Source organism: Quercus suber, unplaced genomic scaffold (assembly GCF_002906115.3).
Source record: "Quercus suber isolate HL8 unplaced genomic scaffold, Cork oak 2.0 scaffold_477, whole genome shotgun sequence".
NCBI classification, from domain to species: domain Eukaryota; kingdom Viridiplantae; phylum Streptophyta; class Magnoliopsida; order Fagales; family Fagaceae; genus Quercus; species Quercus suber.
The window spans coordinates 341270-361276 of record NW_027069928.1 but is presented as its reverse complement, the minus strand read 5'-3'; the positions used below and the strand labels follow the sequence as shown (position 1 = coordinate 361276).

The 20007-nt window shown below is 35.1% G+C and overlaps 2 protein-coding genes across 3 annotated transcripts; both read left to right on the top strand.

The window, feature by feature from the left end:
- The first annotated feature begins 2722 nt into the window (after positions 1 to 2722).
- LOC112027943 (protein SEMI-ROLLED LEAF 2) lies at positions 2723 to 15596 on the top strand. Of its 2 annotated transcripts, none has more exons than XM_024060590.2 (20): positions 2723 to 3047; positions 3187 to 3452; positions 3746 to 3820; positions 5834 to 5949; positions 6117 to 6231; positions 6381 to 6509; positions 8061 to 8108; positions 8828 to 9024; positions 9127 to 9323; positions 9464 to 9759; positions 10389 to 10538; positions 10637 to 11038; positions 11543 to 11692; positions 12842 to 12917; positions 13320 to 13447; positions 13679 to 13879; positions 13982 to 14122; positions 14186 to 14311; positions 14418 to 14654; positions 14901 to 15596. In XM_024060590.2, the coding sequence occupies exons 2-20, from the start codon at positions 3306 to 3308 to the stop codon at positions 15063 to 15065; spliced, it is 3096 nt and encodes a 1031-aa protein (XP_023916358.1). In that variant the 5' UTR covers positions 2723 to 3047; positions 3187 to 3305; the 3' UTR covers positions 15066 to 15596. The 2 variants fall into 2 exon arrangements, with proteins under 2 accessions (XP_023916358.1, XP_065618949.1); XM_065762877.1 differs by having other exon boundaries at positions 2724 to 3047; positions 9464 to 9756.
- Positions 15597 to 17311: 1715 nt separating this feature from the next.
- On the top strand, positions 17312 to 18796 carry LOC112027938 (uncharacterized). Its single transcript, XM_024060580.2, has 3 exons — positions 17312 to 17445; positions 17922 to 18028; positions 18340 to 18796. The coding sequence occupies exons 2-3, from the start codon at positions 17929 to 17931 to the stop codon at positions 18489 to 18491; spliced, it is 252 nt and encodes an 83-aa protein (XP_023916348.1). The 5' UTR covers positions 17312 to 17445; positions 17922 to 17928; the 3' UTR covers positions 18492 to 18796.
- The last annotated feature ends 1211 nt before the right edge of the window (positions 18797 to 20007 follow it).

The window sequence follows — 20007 nt, the reverse complement described above, 5'->3', positions numbered from 1 at the left end:
TTATCAACATAGATTAGAAATGTAAGTCTCAGAAGTTTATTTGTAGGCTATTCCTTGTAGAGAAAGAGAAATAGATGTCCATTAAAAAAAAAATTAAAAAAAAAAGAGAGAGAAAGAGAAATAGATGTCCATTAAAAGAAGAAAAGAAAAAAGAGAAGAAGAGAAATATATCAATCCGTGGGGTTGGTGGCTTTTTTATGGGACAAGCCTTCAATTTGTGGAAGATATCTATGAGTAGTTTTGGTTAATTTTAAATTTTGAATAAAGAATGGTGAGACATGTGATGATAAGGGTGATGTGATGATAAGGGTGAAAAAGGAGGAAATCATATAAAAGTGGATTAGTGGGAGGGAAGAGAGAAAAATGGATTTTTTTTTTTTTTTTTTGAAATTATGAAAGAAAAACGGAAGTTTTGTTTTTGTAAGTGGGGTGGGAAGTTTTTTTTTGTTATTAGAAACAGGCGAGCCTGTCAAAAAAAGAAACAATCGTTGGAATTTTTTTTTTTTTTTTCCTGTCTAGCGGAAAGTTGGTAGTTTTTTGTGTTTTTGTATGACTATCAATATGTGGGGTATTTTTTTTTTAAATAAAGTATTTAAAAAAAACAATAAAAATAGGTTAGTGAGAGAGTGTTCCTATTTTGTAAACAATATTTTAGTGCAAGTTAGACATGTATTTTTACCAAATTATCATTTAGTTTTATTTCTACTTAAACCTAAAGAAATAAGGATATTTTAGAAAAAAAAAAATCCAGTCCAATGACTCCTCAATGCAATCCAAAAAATTTGTGCGTACCTGAACCTGAGAGAGATAAAAGAATTAGGGTTAAAGAGTATTTAAAAAAAAAAAAAAACTATATTCAACGAACCAAAGTTAGCATGTGTGGCAATTAAAGATAATAGTATAAGTTTGCTAGAGTTTGTGTTTGATTTATTTTGATGAAATCATTTTTTCTAAAAATCCTATTAAAATTGGTCAAAATAAAGATAAAGATTTTTTAGAATTAAACTCTAACATGGACTCTTTAAAATCTTATTACCACACCATCAACAATTTAAATAAATACTTAATGGAGATCTAACCATGTGATTGGTGGCTCTAGTTTCTTGGATCCATAATGAATTGTAAATGAAAATCAGAATTGAGAGGTTGCTACATACCTAAATAAAAAGACTAAAAAAATTTAATGCCAAAAACATAGACAATGATGGTAAAAAAAAAAAAATGCTTAAAAAGAAAAAAAAAAAATACAAAGAAGGAAAAAAAAAAAATAGAGTTTGTGTTTGATTTATTTTGATGAAATCATTTTTTCTAAAAATCCTATTAAAATTGGTCAAAATAAAGATAAAGATTTTTTAGAATTAAACTCTAACATGGACTCTTTAAAATCTTATTACCACACCATCAACAATTTAAATAAATACTTAATGGAGATCTAACCATGTGATTGGTGGCTCTAGTTTCTTGGATCCATAATGAATTGTAAATGAAAATCAGAATTGAGAGGTTGCTACATACCTAAATAAAAAGACTAAAAAAATTTAATGCCAAAAAAAAAATGCTTAAAAAGAAAAAAAAAATACAAAGAAGGAAAAAAAAAATGAGGAAGGAGAAGGAAATAGTAATTGAATTAAATGAAAAAAAGAAGAAAACCTTGGCATGCTGCTTCAAATTGGCAAATGCATTCTTAAAAAAATAAATAAAAATTTTGGCAAATGGATATGAACGGATGGAAACTTTCAAGTAATGCAAAAACCCAGTAGTAGTAAAATTTCTTTCATAGTTTCTTGGATTTTTTTATTTTATTTTATTTTATTTTATTTTATTGAATTGCTTCCTTCACATTTGATGCAGCACGGATGGTAACTATTTTTATTTCAATTCAAATTTTTAAATAAAGTGTAAACAAAGGCTACTAAAAGAGGTAAGGGAAATCATACTGTTTAACTGTTCATGAATAATTTTGAATACTTCTTTTGTAGCATAAGGCAGCTCTGTCTTTGGATCACGATACCTACAACATAAAATGACAATTCATTAAAAAGTACAGTGGCAAAGTATATAAAGGAACAATTTATTTCAGAATTGCATTAAAAAAAAAAAAAGATTTAACATGATATATTAAAAAAAAAAAAATAGAACTCAAAGAAAGTCAATCATAAACAAAAGAGAAGAAAACAAAGAGGAATTTGCAAAATATAGAACCTGAAAATTTGTTGGAACCTCTGACAGTAAATGTCTTTAATTTGGAAAAAAAAATGGATGTAGAACTAAATTAAATGTCTTCAATTTGAAGAAAAATGAGAGATAGAAATTGAGATATAAACTGCAAAACGTATGTGAGTTTGTAGGTTTTAAAGTATAAGAGTTTTAATTTACAAACTTAATTTTCATTAGTTGAAAACTTGTAAATGGGAATGATAAGGGTATTTTAAGTATAAAAAATAAAGAATCCAAATAAGAAAAATCCCTTAAATAATAGTATTAAATAGTATTATAAACAATACTCTGGGTTTAGTTAGAAATAGCTAATAATAAGAGAGGGAGATGCGAAAGAGTGGAAGACAGCACACGGTCTTAGTTAAAGACACGTTGGTTCATTCCGGTGCCAAGTAATGGTGGGTCCCACAAATCCTATTTAACGGCAAGAAGGCGACAAAGACAAGTAACTTTGGGTTTGAACTTTGAAATACAAATATAAATGGAATGCCCCTCCCCTCCGTAATAAACGCGTTTAGACATTTTTCAGTTTCATTTGGCAGGCAGGCCAGGCCACCCAACCGGACTATATTCTTTCTTTCTTTCATTCCCCGCACATTTATCATTTTATTCTCATTCTCATTATCATAAAATAAATTTAAAATTTAAAATTTAAAAACAAAAATCAGAGAGAGAGAGAGCATATGTATTAATTATAGCGGTAGAAAACGCTGGAATCCCGGTACAATGATACTATAATAATATCGTTTACACGGTGGGTGGCTTAGCCGGAATTCCAGCTTCTGCCCTGTCCTGCCCCCTTCCACAGAGAGAGAGAGAGAGAGAGAGAGGTAAAATCCATTTTCCTTTTAATTTTCTTCTTCTTCTTCTTCTATGTATGTATTGTTTACAACCAATTGTTATATTAATTTTGTAGCTCACAATGTGAATGTGAATGTGAATCAATTACAATTACAATTGCAATTACAGGCTAGGCTAGGCTGGGTGGTGATTGGTGATTGGATTTGAGAGAGAGAGTCAGTCAGTTCCTTCTCTGGGCTGGCCTAATAATTGTATTTGGTTTAGAGGGGAAGGAAAGCAAATCGAAAATGAGCATGGTTTCGGGTGTGATATCACGCCAAGTATTGCCGGCATGCGGTAGTCTCTGTTTCTTTTGCCCCGCCATGAGGGCTAGGTCTAGACAGCCTGTCAAGAGGTACAAGAAGCTTATCGCTGATATTTTCCCTCGTTTTCAGGTCTTTCTCCTTCTCCTTCTCCTTCTTCTTTAATTTTGTTACTTACACTACTGCTACTACTTATCATATATCATGCCTCAGCAAAACATCTACAATTTGCTTCTTTCTGTTTTTATTAATAAATCAATACTCTGTTTCTATCATAACGTTTTTGGTACACTATAATATAATAATCATGCTTCACGTGTAGCTCAATTAAAGTTGCCAGCACCAGTATTGTTTCTCTTTCATAATTGACTGTTCAATCTTTTCCTTGTGTTAAGTATTAAGATTTGTTCCTTATATTTTGATAGGAGGAAGGACCAAATGACCGGAAAATAGGAAAGCTTTGTGAATATGCTGCTAAAAATCCATTGCGTATCCCAAAGGTAGAATTGGTTTGTGCAAAGCGTTATATCTAATAGCGTGTTGATATTCACTGTTGTCAAAATCTGCAAGTACAAATTAGCGTTATTATCTAATAGTCGTTGAAATGGTTCTCCAAGAGTTGTCTCCCATGGAGATGGCAAATTCGGATCTTACATGCTAAACATTCTTATCTTTGTTCATGGAAATAATATTTGTAAGCTTTGTTCCCACTGTTGTGCTCTCTCAATATCTTGATTTGATAACTCTCCTAGGAACTTCATCATACACAAACTCTCTAGAAAGTAAAGCTTGGTTGAAGGTGAAGTGTAAAAATATTAAAGAAATTGAGCATGAAAGATAATGAGATTCCCTCACCCACATGAAAAATAAGTCACAGAACTTTCAAAACCAAGAATTAAATGTTTGATAATTGAAAACAAGGATCCTGGTGTTCAACAAACTTCATAGAATTGTACGGTCTATGGTCATTAGACTACAAACTGATGGTGCAAAATGGGTTAAATCTGCACTAAACTAACCAAGAATTGGCCATATTTGGCTGAGCTATTGATAATTCAGGATCATTTTTGGATACTTTGTACTATGGAAGGTTGAGCCAAACCCAAATTTATGTGAGATCCCTTCAATATGATCAAATTACATCAAGAAGCCAATTAACACATGATAGCTTGCATTTTAATGATAACTTTGTTGTTTTATTGACATTAAACATGCATTATGCATACCTGATACGTGTCAAACCAGAAGAAAGAGTGGAGTTGAAACATAAAAAAGAGATTTGCTATGAGTATACACCAAAAGCACCTATGTTCCGCTTGCAACCATTACAACCACAGCCTAACTAGTGGAAGTCCCAAGGGGGTGGCATCCTCCTTAACTTGGCATCCCTGGCAAAGAGAGAAATGACTTAAACCTGTGCTGGGGCTGTAAATTGTGAATCACCGTGCACAGGCTTTTGCACCTTGCTCTTATATGCAACTAGCTTTGATTTGGGAGTAAGCTGGAAGTAAAGTAGTATTAGTTGAAGTGAATGGCGCTAATGAGTAATAATAAGTAGAGTGGAACACTGTTGGCTGAGAGGTTGGTGAACTACTATGATCTTTAGATTCCCCACCTATTTCCAATCCCAACAAGAATAGTAGTGAGTTGCTTCCGGCTTGGCTTGTAGTCAAAGTGGAACTCCAATCGCCACAACAAAGCATTGTGGCACTTCTTCTGTATGAGTGGTGACAGCTCTATAGATCGACAACGAAGTCTAAGACCAAAGTATTGACTTGATCCCATCGGGCACATAAGTGGCCAGGAAAGGACAGCTTCAGTTTACTGGTGTATTTACTTAGAAGTGAATTTGATAGTTGTTGAGGTCTCTGACACCATGTTAGGAAACCAATTGCAAACAAGAAGGCTTATCCATTCTAATAAGGGAGAGCTTCGGGTATTGATTATAGCCTTACAGATAAAAGACATTATAAAGTTTGGTCATGTTACATCAGAATGAGATAAATGTGACCGGACTAATAATGAGTTGGAGATTTGGTATAAGGTTGGTAGAAATTATTTCATATCGGTTTCTTCATATTGCCTTACTGTGAGACCATTCAACTGGTTAAATCCTCGTATTATTCTCCCAATTCTCTCCATTGTTGCCATTGGTGATTCAATATAGTGCACCAATGTGTGAGGAATTTCATATTGCCAATGGCCTCTGGTCAATTGGCACATCTGGTGAGTGAGGTCTTGGTTCAAGTCCCGTTGAGTGCATGAGTTACTTACCAGTTGAAAAAACTTTACTGTTAGGTTTTTTATGTTATTATATTCCAAAATTTAATCTAGAAGATATGTAAGCAATATGCAAGAAAGTTCTGATTCATAGTTTATGCATCACTTCAATTGTTTTATTGGCAATTCTCTATTCTTACAATTTTTATATTTTATATTTTGTAGAAACCATATGTTATCAATTACTTGAGATTTACTGCTTTTTTGATGAAAGTTGCAATTATGGTGATCAGATTACAAAGTCTCTTGAGCAAAGGTGTTACAAGGAATTGAGAAATGAGAATTTTCAATCTGCAAAAATTGTCATGTGCATTTACAGGAAGTTATTAATTTATTGTAAGGAGCAAATGTGAGTTTATCCTTCTTCCATGCTTTATAATTTTGTTTATGTGTTTTGAAACAGGAAGTTATATTGGCCCGCTTTAGTTGGAAGAAATTTATAAATTGAAGTCTTAACTTTTGGAAGCTACAAGACCACCTTAAAAGTCTACTAACCCTAGGTTGACAATTTCACAGGCCTCTGTTTGCGAGTAGCTTACTAAGCATTATCCACACTCTGCTGGATCAAATACGGCAAGATGAAATGCAAATTATAGGATGCCAAACACTTTTTGACTTTGTAAATAATCAGGTCGGTTCCCTGGGTGGTGCTTTAGTTATGATCTTTAAAATGTATTCTTCAAATGCAGGATATTCAGCTTCAGTTGTAATTCATTTCCAGCTCTTCCTTTTTCTCCCTACAGAAACTTCAAACTGATTTCATTGTATTGAATTTGGCAGAGTGATGGAATGTATATGTTTAACTTAGAAGCCTTTCTTCCAAAACTGTGTCAATTAGCTCAAGAAGTGGGGGAGGATGAAAGGGCACAAAGTCTACGTTCAGCTGGGCTCCAAGCCCTTTCTTCAATGGTACTTTATTCATCATGCTGCTATTGTACTTTTAGATTCACAGCTATAAATCACCCTTTGTTTGGTCATTGAAGATCTTGAATCTTACACCTTTAAAAAAAAAAAAAAAATTATTTGAAGGTGGGTGGGAGAGAATTTCAAATAACAAAGATCTAAGATTTGAACTTTTATTTTCTATTTTATCAATGTCTAAGCTAAAAAAGGCTGTAATTCTGAACTTATGTTGTTTCTGCATCACTAATGATGCTTGGATTCAAATTATTGTTGTGTGCAAAGTCGTTTTGATGTGATGGTTGTTCATGGCCTGAAAGCTAGCTTTGACGAGGCTAGAAGAATAATATGAATGTCTTCAATTTTTTTAAAAAAATTATGTAAATTTTGTGATCAATCCTAACTATTTGATTAGACAAAAAGGATATGTCTACGGTAGCCCCTGTTGACTTAGGCTAACCCTAGTAAAGGAATGTTAGGTTCTTCAACTTGGTCAACACTTAGTCTCTTAGTCTTGGTGAGATTGGTTAGAGCAAATAGTTGGTTTTTAGGGGAGCACTCTAATTTGGAGATCAGACAGGTAGCCCTTGCATTGGGATTTTTCTGAGTGCAGAGTGGGTTCATTATGGATATGCATTCAAGTATTGATCTACCCCTACAGAGGTGAGTTGTGATGTAAGCCTGTAAGGTTGGCCATTGAGTTTTGTTTTCAAGATAACATTCTTTGCATTGCTTGAAATATGAGGATCTAGGGTGATACCTTGAGAATGTATCTCAAAATTAGTTAGATGTGTGACTGGGCATACTACAGATACCTTGTCACTGCTGTGGCTGGTGGTGGAATTTGAGGATCATGGCACATGTCACTCCTGATGGCCTCCAGGTGTTAGGGAATGTTGCATATGGAATGGGTCAATAGCTCAAAAATATTAGGACATGAGTTCAAGTTGGTGTAAAGCTGGCCTTGGTTTAGGCAGGAATAGAAGGTTGCTGGATGTTCATAATTTTGCCTTATGCTTAGTACAAGTTTGGATGGTTGCAATCTTCTTTCTGGATATGCCTTGACGTGTTCTGATAAGTCCAATTAGGAGAAGAAAAATAAAGAGGGCATAATTATTGAATTGACTTCACTAATGTTTCATTTCTTTGTTTTCTTCTTGCAAAGTTGGGAAAAAGTGCACTTGTGCTCAACTCATGCTTATTCTCAATTTTTGCTGCAAAGCATTATTATGCCGTGACGTATGCAAAATTGATTCTTTCATGTCTCTTCGTTTCATCATGCAACAACAACCTAACCTTAGTCCCAAAATTTTGCGGTATCTTTGTTTCATCATAATTATTGAATTGACTTCACTGATGTTTCATTTCTTTGTTTTCTTCTTGCCTAAAGATTGGATCCCTATGTATAATTTTCCTTAAGAATATGTTGAAATCATTGCAGAAATACCCATATCTTCTGTTTTAATTTTTTTTTGCCCTTTATAAAGCTATGTATTCTCCCTTGTTAGCATCCCACATACAATATTTTAATGGGATTGGATTATCTATTTTTCTTTGTAGGTTTGGTTTATGGGCGAATACTCTCACATTTCAGTCGAGTTCGATAATGTAAGGAGATTCAGACTTAAGCAAATCTTAATCCAAGTTTATCTACTTCTTTTGTTGAACTGCACAGAGCAGCTTCTTGGTTATAAATATATTCTGTGTTTAACGTGCATACACAGCAGAGCATTTAATGTAGAATATATATACACTCACAATCATTCTGTTTTTCACTGGGAATCTGCTACATGACTGGTGCACTTAATTGTGTCTGAAATAAGAGTTCAACTTTGGAAAAATCTTATGAACCTCTACCTGACATCTATGCCTTTGTGTCCTAGTTCTGTTTTGTAGCCTGTTATATACTGAAATTATTGAGCTATTGTGGTTTGTTGTATCCGCTATAAAAAAAATTTGCAGCTTTTATAGGACTCTATAGGGTTTTATGTATACACTTAACTGTGATTATTCTGGAAGAATTATTCTACCACAATTAAGATTGTTAAATTTATCGTTCTCTAATTTCTCAATTACTTTAATAAGTAATAACTATCACATACTTTATCATTTAGCTCCGGATTTACAGGTTGAAAAATATAGGTGTGTCACTGATATTGGAGGGTCTAGAACAGTTTAGCTCACTATTTCTTTATATCTTATTGACATTGCATGTAAATTTGTACAAGTGAAGCAGCTCTTGTTCATTACCATTTCATTACATAATGCTATTTGATAACCTATGTGGTCCTTTGACATTTTTGTTCTTTTGATATTCAACAAAACAGGTTGTTTCAGTGGTCTTGGAAAACTATGGAGGTCCTAATAAAGAGTCAGAGAACATGGACCATGACAAGCAAGGTCCCCAGAATCGTTGGGTGCAAGAAGTCCTAAAAAATGAGGGTCATGTCTCTCATTCACCAGATATCATAATTAGGGTTCCTTCTTGGGGAACAATTGCGAATGAAAAAGGCGAAATACATATGTCAGTATAATATCTGTTGGCACCAAATACTGCAAATGCTTCATAGGATTTTTATTTTTAATTCTTCAACTGTCAATGACTTGTCCTAGTTTTCTTCCACAGAGAAGATGCCAAGAATCCTTGCTTTTGGTCCAGGGTCTGCCTGCATAACATGGCCAAGCTAGCCAAGGAGGCTACAACAATGCGGCGTGTTCTAGAATCTTTGTTCCGTTACTTTGACAGTGAGAATTTATGGTCCCCTGAACATGGTCTTGCCTTGCCAGTCCTAAAGGATATGCAGTTTTTAATGGATAATTCTGGTATTTATAACTCAACTCATTTAGGATTTTGAGGTTCTTTACTGTTGTTTTTAAACATTAATGCTGTTGCCCTACCCTTCAATTTCAGTTTTACTTTGATGATTAACAGCTCCTGCATTTTTCTTCTTTACCTCTTGCAGGGCAAAATACACATTTCTTGCTTTCCATTTTAATTAAGCATCTTGATCATAAAAATGTCCTTAAACAACCCAAAACACAGCTTGACATTGTTCAGGTTACCTCCTCCCTTGCTCAAGATGCAAAGGTCAACCCTTCTGTAGCAATGATTGGTGCATTAAGTGATGTCATGAGGCATTTGCGGAAGAGCATACATTGTTCACTTGATGATGCGAATCTTGGAGCTGACATCATAAATTGGAATAGAAGCTTCAGGGAAGTGGTGGATGACTGCCTTGTACAGTTATCACATAAGGTGGTAATTATATTCCACAGCTCCTAAATCAATTTAATATCCAAAATTTTATGGTCTAGAACTACTTCTTGATGCTTGTTATTGGTTTTTTTCACTTTTCAAATACTTAATGAGCTTGTGTAATATTTCAATTTTACATATTCTACTGCTTCAAAGCATGGATACTTTAAACTAGCACCATATCTAAATTTAAGCTGATACAGATACTCTCGGATACCATAGGATACATCTTTATTTCTTTATTTATTTCTTTTTTCCTTTCCCTCTTTCTCGCTCACTTTTTTCAATGAAACTAATAGCTGCTTAACTATTTTTATTATTTAGAGATATCTTTTATACAATGAAACTAATATATTTATTCTTTAGTCATATTTTACGATGTTAGTATTTGGTGTTTATTTTTTTATACTATAAAATACTATAACATGTACTTTAAAATGTTGATTTATATGTTAATTGATTGAAGTATCCAGGCTATATCATATCCTAAAATTTTCAAGAATTGACATATCCAGATGTGTTTATTGTATTATATACATATCCTTTGTTGGTGATTCCTAATTCTGCTGACATTGACTCTCATTAGTCATACTTGAATTTTCAAATAAAACTGAGTTGCAATTGGCCCACAGATTGGTGACGCAGGCCCAATTCTTGATAATATGGCTGTGATGTTAGAGAACATCCCAACTATTACAGTTATAGCCAGAACTACTATTTCAGCTGTTTACCGTACTGCTCAAATTGTAGCCTCCTTACCCAATTTGTCATATCAAAATAAGGCAAGACGATGCACCTATTTTTCTATTGGTTTTTCATCCTCAACTACTTTTTAGCTTTAGATATAATTCTGCATTTAAAATTTTTTTTCTTTCTGTAGGCTTTCCCTGAGGCTTTGTTTCACCAATTACTCCCAGCTATGGTCCATCCAGACCATGAAACACGAGTTGGTGCACATCGAATCTTTTCTGTTGTTCTTGTGCCATCTTCGGTTTGCCCTCGTCCATCCTCATCTATTCCACGGACGCTTTCAAGAACCGTCTCTGTCTTTTCTTCTTCAGCTGCCCTTTTTGAGAAGCTAAGGAAGGACACGTTTTTGTCAAAGGAAAATGTTTTTCAGGACAACAAAGAAAATGGTGTTTGTGAGGAGGAACCAAGAAATCTTAATAATGATATGCTGAATAGATTGAAATCATCCTACAGTCGAGTATATAGTATGAAAAGCCCCCTTGTGTCTATGACAACCGATGGAAATGCTGTGATCAAGTCAAATAAAGAAATGGTAAGTTTTTGGAAATGTCTTTACCATCTCAGGTATCCATATCCATTACATCATAGGGCTTGCTCATTAAGGCATGGCCTGGTTACCCCACCCAGTCATAGAGTCATAGTGTAGTTGTTGCTCCTAAGGGTGACTTGTACTTTATGTTGGTGTTGGATGTCACTGAGCACATAGAAGTAGAGGGTAGTCTCCTTAAATACATTATATTTAAAATCTGTAGTACTGATTCAATTGCTATCTTAAGTTATATATTTATTGGCCTAGGAATCAGTTCAGAGCCAAAAGTTTGGCTGGAATAGGGGCCTAGGCTTTATATATTTGCTATCAGGGTTACTGGGATTGGATAGGAATGCAACAAATTGCTGGCCGTAATCTATATCAAGCCTCTCTATAATTTATATGTCGAATTTCATGCTGTCAGTTATCAGTTGTTAAAAAATGGTCTTACTTTGATGTACCATCAAATCCAATGTGACTGTTTTTTTTATGAATATTAAACTTCAGGAGGTTAATTCCCTGAGGCTCAGCAGCCACCAGATTACTCTGTTGCTTTCATCAATTTGGGCTCAGTCCATCTCTCCTGCAAATTCTCCTGATAACTATGAAGCAATTTCTCATACATACGGTCTTGTAGTGCTGTTCTCTTGTGCCAAGGTAATTGCTCAAATAATGTTAAATAGAGTTTAGCTTTTCTTCTATATAAACTGATGCTGCTATTTTTGGTCAGGTTCTTTTCTTTTGATAATAATCCTTGTTATTAGCATTTTTGCGCTGTACTTTTGAAAGTGCTTCATGTGTTTCTATGTCCCCCAGAAGTCAGAACCAGTGGATACTAATAATTATTGTCATGTTAATCAAAGAAGCCATCTGAAGCATATCTACAAGTAGGATATGAATTTTATAGGGGTATTTGGTCATAACACTGTTTTGTAATTTCAAGAAGCAGTTTTGGGTATGTTCATGTCACTTTTGGGTTGTTTAGATATGATATTAATGCCATGTTTTTGGAGTATAATTTATTATCAGGCCAATTAGTCTTCATAAACTCCTAACTGTGCCTAGGAACCTCAAAACACTTGTGAGAGTGGCTTTAATCTTTTCTAGAGTATGTTAGTCCAGAAGAATGATAGTAAAGCTTTCCATATCTACAATTAGTTTTGAAAGAGGGCAGGTCATTTACTTGAATTTTGTGAAGATTCTGGAGTGTGAAATTTTTTTTTTTATTTCTTTTTATTTTTTTTATATATATTTATTTTTTGCTTAGCAAAATACTTGATTAGTTTGAATTTCTCTGCTAAACCTTACTTGGGCTTTATTTATTATTTGTTCTTCTGGAAAGCTTGTTTCATCTTTTATAGATGGTGTTAACAGCAATTTGGATGAACTGCGATTTAAACTTTCAAATGATGCCTGCAACTTACTAGGTTTCCATGGGGTGCAAATAGAGGACATTGCTACTAAATACATATACGCTGAGCCTTAAATAGTTACTTACACAATGAACTAGTTCTTTGGATGGGTTCTAGACACATAAATTAGAATGGTATTTGTAATCATATATTCTACTTATCAGAAATGACTTTGGAGGAACCTCCAATGTTTTTCTTTGCCACATTAAGATGTTTCTTTTTCTTTTTTGGAGGGGTTAGGAGGTTAGAGGGGTTGTACCCTAGAGATGATAGGAGTTGTAAAGTGACTGAAGGATCATTGGCAAGGAACTTCCTGTGTTTTTTACATTAATTATGTATTAAGTTTTAATGAGCTTTATTGTTCCATTCTATTATGGTTTATCATGTCTTGCAGAATTCCAGTAATGAGGTTCTGGTTCGAAGTTTTCAGTTAGCATTTACACTGCGAGACATTTCTCTTAATGAAAAAGGTCAGCTCTTGAATTTGTTATTCTACTTTCAATCCCATATGTCTAGATGGACTAGGTTTGAATTTTCTATCCTACAGTGGATAAGCATGTATTGCATGTTCTAGTTACAGCTTGCACTGGTTACATAACATGGGGAGAGTAGAGTAAGAAGCTACAACAATGCCATTGGTAGGCATAGATATACAGGCTTTAGAATGTTTAACTATTAAGAACTGATTGGACTTTTTAATTCTCTTTTGACAAAGTGATTAGATTCGGGTATAATTAGCTTGTGGTTTATTCATTTTTCACTTTTTTTAGTCAATTACACGCATACTCATGAAGCAAAGAATGAACAAGCTAGATCTTGCATTTATTGGATCTCAACTCTTTAGCTAAAACCATATCTCACTTCTATTGCAGGGTCACTGCCACCTTCATGTCGCAGATCCCTCTTTACCTTGGCAACTTCAATGATTCTTTTTTCTTCAAAAGCATACAATATTCTTCCTCTTGTTTATAGGGCCAAGACAGCACTTACAGATAAAATGGTAGGTATGAGTCATCGCTGTTGAAGCTGTAATCATTGGTTAACATTGTTATTCATTTACTTAGCAATAGCAGGCCTAAAAGTTCCAATATTTTTTCCAAGGACTAGATACATTTAACTTGTTCATGTGACTAATTGTTAAAGTGATGAATATCAAGCACATGGGTTGTGGTGATTAAAAACCTCTCAAGTCAAATTTCTTAATGTTTGCCTTAAATCGTGCTGGACTCAGGTTGATCCATTCCTATGTTTGGTGGAGGATTGTAAGCTACAGGCTGTTAAAACTGGATCTCACCGTCCTGCAAACGTTTATGGATCCAAAGAAGATAATAATTCAGCTTCAAAATCTCTTTCAGAAATAGATATCACTGAAGACCAAACTAGGGAGTCCTTTGCTTCTGAGATTGTAAAGAGCTTGGAAAATTTATCAGAAGTAAAGCGTTTATATAAATTTTACACATCTTAGACTGCCTTGAATGAATAACTTGTTTATATTGTTATCTTCTATTATAATAATTTTTGGCATTTTTTGCAGTCTGAGTTGTCCGCTATAAGGGAGCAGCTACTCCATGAATTTTTACCTGAGGATGTGTGTCCACTAGGAAGCCAGTTGTTCGTGGGTAGTCCACATAAAATATGTCAGGTTGATTGGAAGAATGGTGAATCTGTTAAGGAGGTAATGACTTCAAGTTATGTCCATTAATGCTTGGACTTGCATGACTTTGTTGTTGTCTTTCAGGTTGGTCCAATTTTTTCAATGGACGATGATTTGTTGGCAGATTCATTTGAAAGTCAAACCAAACATAATTCAGAGTTGGCGACAGAAATTCCCTATCTTTTGAGTGTCAATCAATTTCTAGAATCAGTATGTTAGCCATTTCATGCTTTATAGAGTACCAATGTAAGGGATATTCAGATTGAGAATTGGTTTCTTACAACATAATTTTTAATAGTGTGCTTTATATGCACAGGTCTTGGAAACGTCACATCAAGTTGGAAGAATTTCTGTCTCAACTGCACCTGATGTGCCTTACAAGGAAATGGCCCGCCACTGTGAGGCACTACTCATGGGAAAGCAGCAGAAGATGTCTAATGTGATGATTATCCAACAGAAACAGGAAAGTGGGAAGAACTTTACTTTACAAATTCATGAGCCTGAGGTGAAGAATATGTCATCCTATCCCCAGGTTGATGTGGGTTATTATGGGGTACTTTCTTTTTCTAGTAAACTTGAATTTAGCACGTACTTGCATGATATTTGAACCGTGCAACATACATCTCTAGTTGGGACTAGGTTGTGTTGTATGCATATGTACTTTTCTTGTTTCCCATTTGCATGCAAATATATTAGAAGTCTTAAGAAGGTGCAAGTTTGGGCTTAAAGGTCTTAAAGCATTGCCTAATGCCTTCATTCAAGTGAAGCTTCTAACATTGTGGACTCAAATGAAATGCAGGCTGGCAATCCTTTCCTTGACCAAAACTTTGTTGCCAATTCAGGCCAACCAACCCCTGGTCCTGTTCCGATGCTGTGTGCAGCAGAATACCAGCATCATCCCCACTTGTTCAGACTACCGGCATCAAGTCCATTTGATAACTTTCTAAAAGCTGCTGGCTGTTGAGTGTCTTGAAGTGTAAAGACACATTTTGGTGGGTTAGATGAGAAAAACATCAATACTCAAGTGAGCTCTTGGTCTTAAACTCAATGGCTTGGCTTCCCATCCCACCTATGGGTATCCAGTCCATCTCACTTCTTACTCTACAGCCTGTGATTGCTTCTTAGTATGTTGCAGAATCACTGTTTGTAATTAGCATTTACTGAGGTTGTTACTTGTTCACATCCTATTCTTTAATTGCTATCCATTTTATTTTTATAGATGTCCAGATTCAGGATGAGGTCTTCTTCTTGCTTCTTCACCTCCCTAGGTATGATGAGTTTCAAAGCTGTGGTTGACAGTTTCTTGTTCCAACAAGTTGAATTCTTTGCCTACAATGTAAAAATTAAAAAAGATCCGTCAATTTGGTTTACGTAGAGTTCAGCTTGATTATAGAATATATATGTATAATTTTTTTGGGATATAAAACCCATCTCTCAAAGTAAACTCTGGCTTCAATTCTACTACTATATAGAAGGGAAGAAATTTTATTTTTAATTGGATTGTAAGATTCTTTATTATTGTTATTACAATTTTTTTGAACTAGTGCAATGGATAAAATATTGCATTATGATTGTTATTATAGCTCATGTCATATTATTGCAAAATAGAAAAAGAGATTGTGATAAAAGGTAGGAAAAGGTAGGGGCAAACCTAGGGCTCCTGTTGCTCCTCCACAATGACAACGTCAGATTGCTGGGCTGGAGTTAGTTGTAAGGTGATGGGTATAGTATGTTTAGTAAAGCCCAGACAAGTTCAAGTTCCTTTCCGGAAGCCCAAATATGGCCAACCAGCCTGAAGATACCAGGCTTGAATATAATGATAAAAATGAGCCTCAACCATAACCTCAAAAGAAGAATGGATACAGCCTTAATTAATTCTTGCCTTGGTGAAGAAGAACCGCAACCCAGTGGAGTGACTGGAGAGATTATACCCAGTGGATGTGATGTCCAATTGTCACCGCTTTTTTATTTTTTAAACTGTTTTTCAACACATAGATGAAATTAAATAGAGAGTAGGTAGGGCTCAAAGTAAGAGCATCTACAGCAGTGGATCTATAATTTTAGCTATTTAACACCAATAAAAGTTACTTTATCTATTTTACCTACACACATGCTACAACAGTGGATCTATTTTAGCTTTTAACACAATAAAATAATATAACCCTTACAATAAAATAATATATCTCACTATCCAAAAAATCATTCACAGCATCATCCACAACCACCACTCTACTTTGGCAACCACAACACAACATAGAAAAAAAAAAAAAAAAAAAAAAAACCGAAACCACGACCACGACCACAATCACAACTCCATCGCCACCAATCACCACAAACCACCAACCATGACAACCACAACCACAACCCACTACCATTGCCACAACCACAACCATAAACCACAAAACTCATAGCCAAAATCCACAAAACCCACTCCAAAAGCCAAAATCATCCACTACCACTACCATAGCCAAAATCAACAACTACCACCACCACCACAGCCACCAAACTCATATGAAAATACATATATATATATATATATATAAACTCAATCATAGCAAAGAGAATAGAGAGATGGGCAGTAGCAGTGGCTTGCGGCGTGGGTCTGAGGCAGATGACGGCGTGGGTCTGAGGCTGATCGGCGGCGGTGAACGAAGGAGCTTCAGTGATGTCGAGCTTTGGTGACGTCGTGGATGAGGATGAGTCGAGCTTCGTGGGTTGGTGTCTGGAGTTGAGAGAGTGAGACCAGAGTTGAGAGAGTGAGCTTGAGAGAGATGAGCTTGAGAGATGAGATGAGAGTGAATGAGAGAGAGAGAGAGGCATAGTGTGAAAGAATGAAAAAAAAAAAGAAAAAAGGAGCAAGTGTATTATTTTAATCACCGGCAGAAAAATTTATTTTTTTGCTCTCAACTACAGTGCACATCTATATATAGATGTGCACTATAGCAAATCAGCTAAAAAAAATAAGTATAACTTCACTGTTGGAGCTTGCCTTTTGTGTGTGAGGAGCTAAAATATACTAATATAATTTTTTAGCACCATTGCTATAAGTGTTCTAAAACTAGTTCCTTAAAAGAAAAGAAAAATGTAAAACCTAAACCGGATATGTGATCTAGGTCCTGGTCTGGGCCAGGCCCAGCGGTTTACAAATTACAAGTTGCAAATTACAAAATACTAGTTTTTCTTTTTGGCGGTAGAAACTAGAAAGTGGAGAGCATTATAAAACCATATATATATATATATATATATTGGTAAAGGTGTCATCGAAACGAATTCAGGAAGCTTCAAGAATCATCAACAGGAGTCAGGAACAGGAACACCGAAACGCCAAGTGCTGTAGTGTGCTGGTCAGTTCTCTTTCTCTTCCATATCTTCTTTTATCTTTATGTATGGTCTGTTTGTTTGAATAATCTTAACTCTTATGGCTTATGCTCTCTGTTTGAACAATTTTAATTTTAATAGTAATAATAATAAGAAAAATCATCTTAATTCCATTCCATTCCTGGGAAGTGTAGGGTTCCAATTTCTCAATTAAGATTTGTCTTTTTTGTTTGTATGGTTGCGACTCCATGATGTTTCATCTGTTGCAGAATTGAACTTAATAAATACAAGGTTTTTACATTTCAAGTTTTAATTACAAAAGGTTTAGCTCTCATTCTCTCTCTCTCTCTCTCTCTCTCTCAAACTCTACTAAACTTTAGTTGGGAGGTAGTGAATTATTTCTTTGCTTATTATGATGAAATTCGAGTGTTAATTATTAGACTCTCAAACTCTAATATATTAATTAAGTTATTTAATTAGTTTGAAATGGAAATGGATGCAGTTTGAAGATGGGTGGTGCAGCCAAGTACATCATATCTGCAGTTTTGGGATCCTTTGCAATTTCATTTGCATTCGACCATATTGTTGCTGACAAGAAGATTTTTGGAGGCAAGTGCTTTTCTTTCTCAACTCCCCTCCACTCCACTCCGCTCAACTGCTAAAAAAAGTAACTACCCTACCACATGCACATCACATAAGACCATTAGAGTAGTAGTCCTTAAGAAAAAAGACTACAAACGAAACACCCAGCCAATTGAAGACTAAACACAGGAGGAGTGCGTGTAGCTTTAGTTTTTTGACAGGAAGGGAAGCTCCTCCAATTCACCAGTTTAATTATATATGTTCAACTACTGCATCTCGTGGTTTAAATTAAAATTAATACCATTAGTTGATTTATTTTTCCATTAATTCATTTTCAGGAACTACCCCAAAAACTGTTGCAAACAAGGAATGGTGGGAAGAAACTGACAGGAAATTCCAGGCATGGCCTCGCACTGCAGGTCCACCTGTGGTAATGAATCCCATCAGCCGCCAGAACTTCATTGTCAAGTCCCGCACTACTGAATCTTGAAGGCTTCGTCTTTTCAGTTATTGTTCATATTTAATACAACTTCCTACTCCTAAACCCATAATGTTTTTCCTGTTTTAAACTTGGTTCAGATCTTAATGTCTTTACTGCACTTTTATTCCTGTACTCGTCCCAGTTATGGGTTTGTTTGATAGTGTGTGAACATGGGTTCGTTTGGTAGAGAGTGAAACTTAACTAGAACCCAACTAAATAAATGTAAGTGAGGAAATGTGTCCCAGTTATGGGTTGGTTTGATAAAGCTGTGAAACTTAGAACTGAGTAAATGTGAAGAAATCGTGAGTTTCTCATTCTCTCTCTTTCATTTTCATGTTTGATGTGTGCTCATAATATAAATCCATGTACAGTTAGTTCTGGTACCTAATAAATTTTCAGCAAGATGTGGCTATGATGAGCGAGAAGGAATGGAGATAACAGACTAGTTCTTAGGGCTTACAAAATTTTTGGGGGGGGGGTGGGGGGGGTGGTGGTAATTGTTTATTTTATATTCAATAATCAACTCTCCAGAGATTCTAAAAATGATTTTTTTTTTGCATTTAGCTTTATTTTAATAATATTTTAGTTATTTGTTTAGTTTGCAAAACTATTCAGCAAACTAGCATCTCGAATGCTTAAAACTCGAATTCCAAGATAGAAATCGAGTTTTTAAAACTCGAGTTGCAAGCCGTGGAAACCAATGTGGAAAAAAATCTACGTGGAACTTGAGTTCCACCTTTTACTTTTCCCATCACCTATGCTGCTGCTTCTTCCCCTGTTCTTCTTTCCTTCAGCCCGTGATTCTTCTTCATTGAATCTGCGTTTTCCAGCCCTTGATTCTTCTTTGTCGAATCTGCGTTCTCCAGAGAGGTTTTTGGATCTGGTACTTCTGCTTCTTCTTTCCATTTTTGGTTCTTCATCTTCATCATCATCTTTGTTCGTTTTCTTCTTTGGAACTCGAGTCTTTAAGACTCAAGTACTTGTCCATCTCAGCAATCAGAACTCGAGTCTTGGAGGCTCGATTTTTCCACCAAACTCGAGCTTCACAGGCTCAAGATGTTATTTTCCTCATTTCTTTCAAGTTCTTGCTAACTAACTATATATTGTGGCAAACAGCTGCTATTCTACAAATTACCTCTTCTAAAAACTCTTATAGCTTGTTTGGATGGAGGGGAGAAGGAGGGGAAGTGGAGGGGAGTAGAGTAGAGTTGGCTAAAAATAAGCTAATTTTGTGTTAAATCTACTTTACTCTACTCTACTCTCCCTCCATCTCCCTCAATCCAAATGGACCATTAAGGAATCATTTTCCCAAAAGTCCCTTTGGTTTCACCCATGTAAAACCACTCAAACAAGCTTCGCCTTCTCTTTGATTGATAGTAATCCTTCTCTCTGCTTCTCTTAGTTTTGAAATAATATATTTTTCAGCCGGGGATTGGGTTATAATAAGTTGAACTGGATCTCTCCTAGTCCTTGGTCTGAATTATAGTCCTTGGTCTGAATTATTTGTCTGTGTTTTTTTTTAGGT